Source organism: Penaeus monodon, chromosome 33 (assembly GCF_015228065.2).
Source record: "Penaeus monodon isolate SGIC_2016 chromosome 33, NSTDA_Pmon_1, whole genome shotgun sequence".
In the NCBI taxonomy this organism is placed as follows: Eukaryota; Metazoa; Arthropoda; class Malacostraca; order Decapoda; family Penaeidae; genus Penaeus; species Penaeus monodon.
This window is the reverse complement of record NC_051418.1, coordinates 9,783,998-9,784,481: the sequence shown is the minus strand read 5'-3', so window position 1 is coordinate 9,784,481 and position 484 is coordinate 9,783,998. Positions and strand designations below refer to the sequence as shown.

Here is a 484-nt window from a genome sequence, read left to right as displayed (position 1 = left end):
AGAAAGCCGAGCCTCCCCACCTCATTTCAATCATGGTACCGCGTGAAAGCTCCAGTCTCCTTTGGTTCATGGTGATGGCCTTAAGACATACCACAGTACCCTTGTAGTTTGCCCAGTTGTGGTACCATTTGTCATGGAAATCGTACGAGGCAGCACTCACTAGACTTTGCTGTTGGGAGGAAAATCAGTCAAGCTTTTTCTTTCTCCGACTTTTTCTTTCGTAACTCAAAAAGTTCTGTGCACATATGAATCAAACATAAATACCAATATACACATACATTTCTTCTTCTTTTTAAGATAGGTAACATACATGTAGATATATGCATTCAGAAAAAATAAAGAAATACCTTTATGAATAAAAGATCTAATACATTTGAATCCATATAACACTAATGAGAACCAACTTGAATACATAAATATGGATATATTTAGTTCTTAGTTATTGACATATAAAGAGAAATACATACAAAGTTCCAATTATAAT

The 484-nt window shown here is 34.5% G+C and overlaps 1 protein-coding gene across 1 annotated transcript in view; it reads right to left on the bottom strand.

The window, feature by feature from the left end:
- Positions 1-484, bottom strand: part of LOC119593986 (receptor-type guanylate cyclase Gyc76C-like) — a gene marked incomplete at its 3' end in the record, with an annotated part of 39,442 nt that overhangs the window by 4,271 nt on the left and 34,687 nt on the right. Inside the window, 1 exon segment of the mRNA XM_037943010.1 lies at positions 21-169. Coding sequence (XP_037798938.1) covers positions 21-169 — 149 coding nt within the window.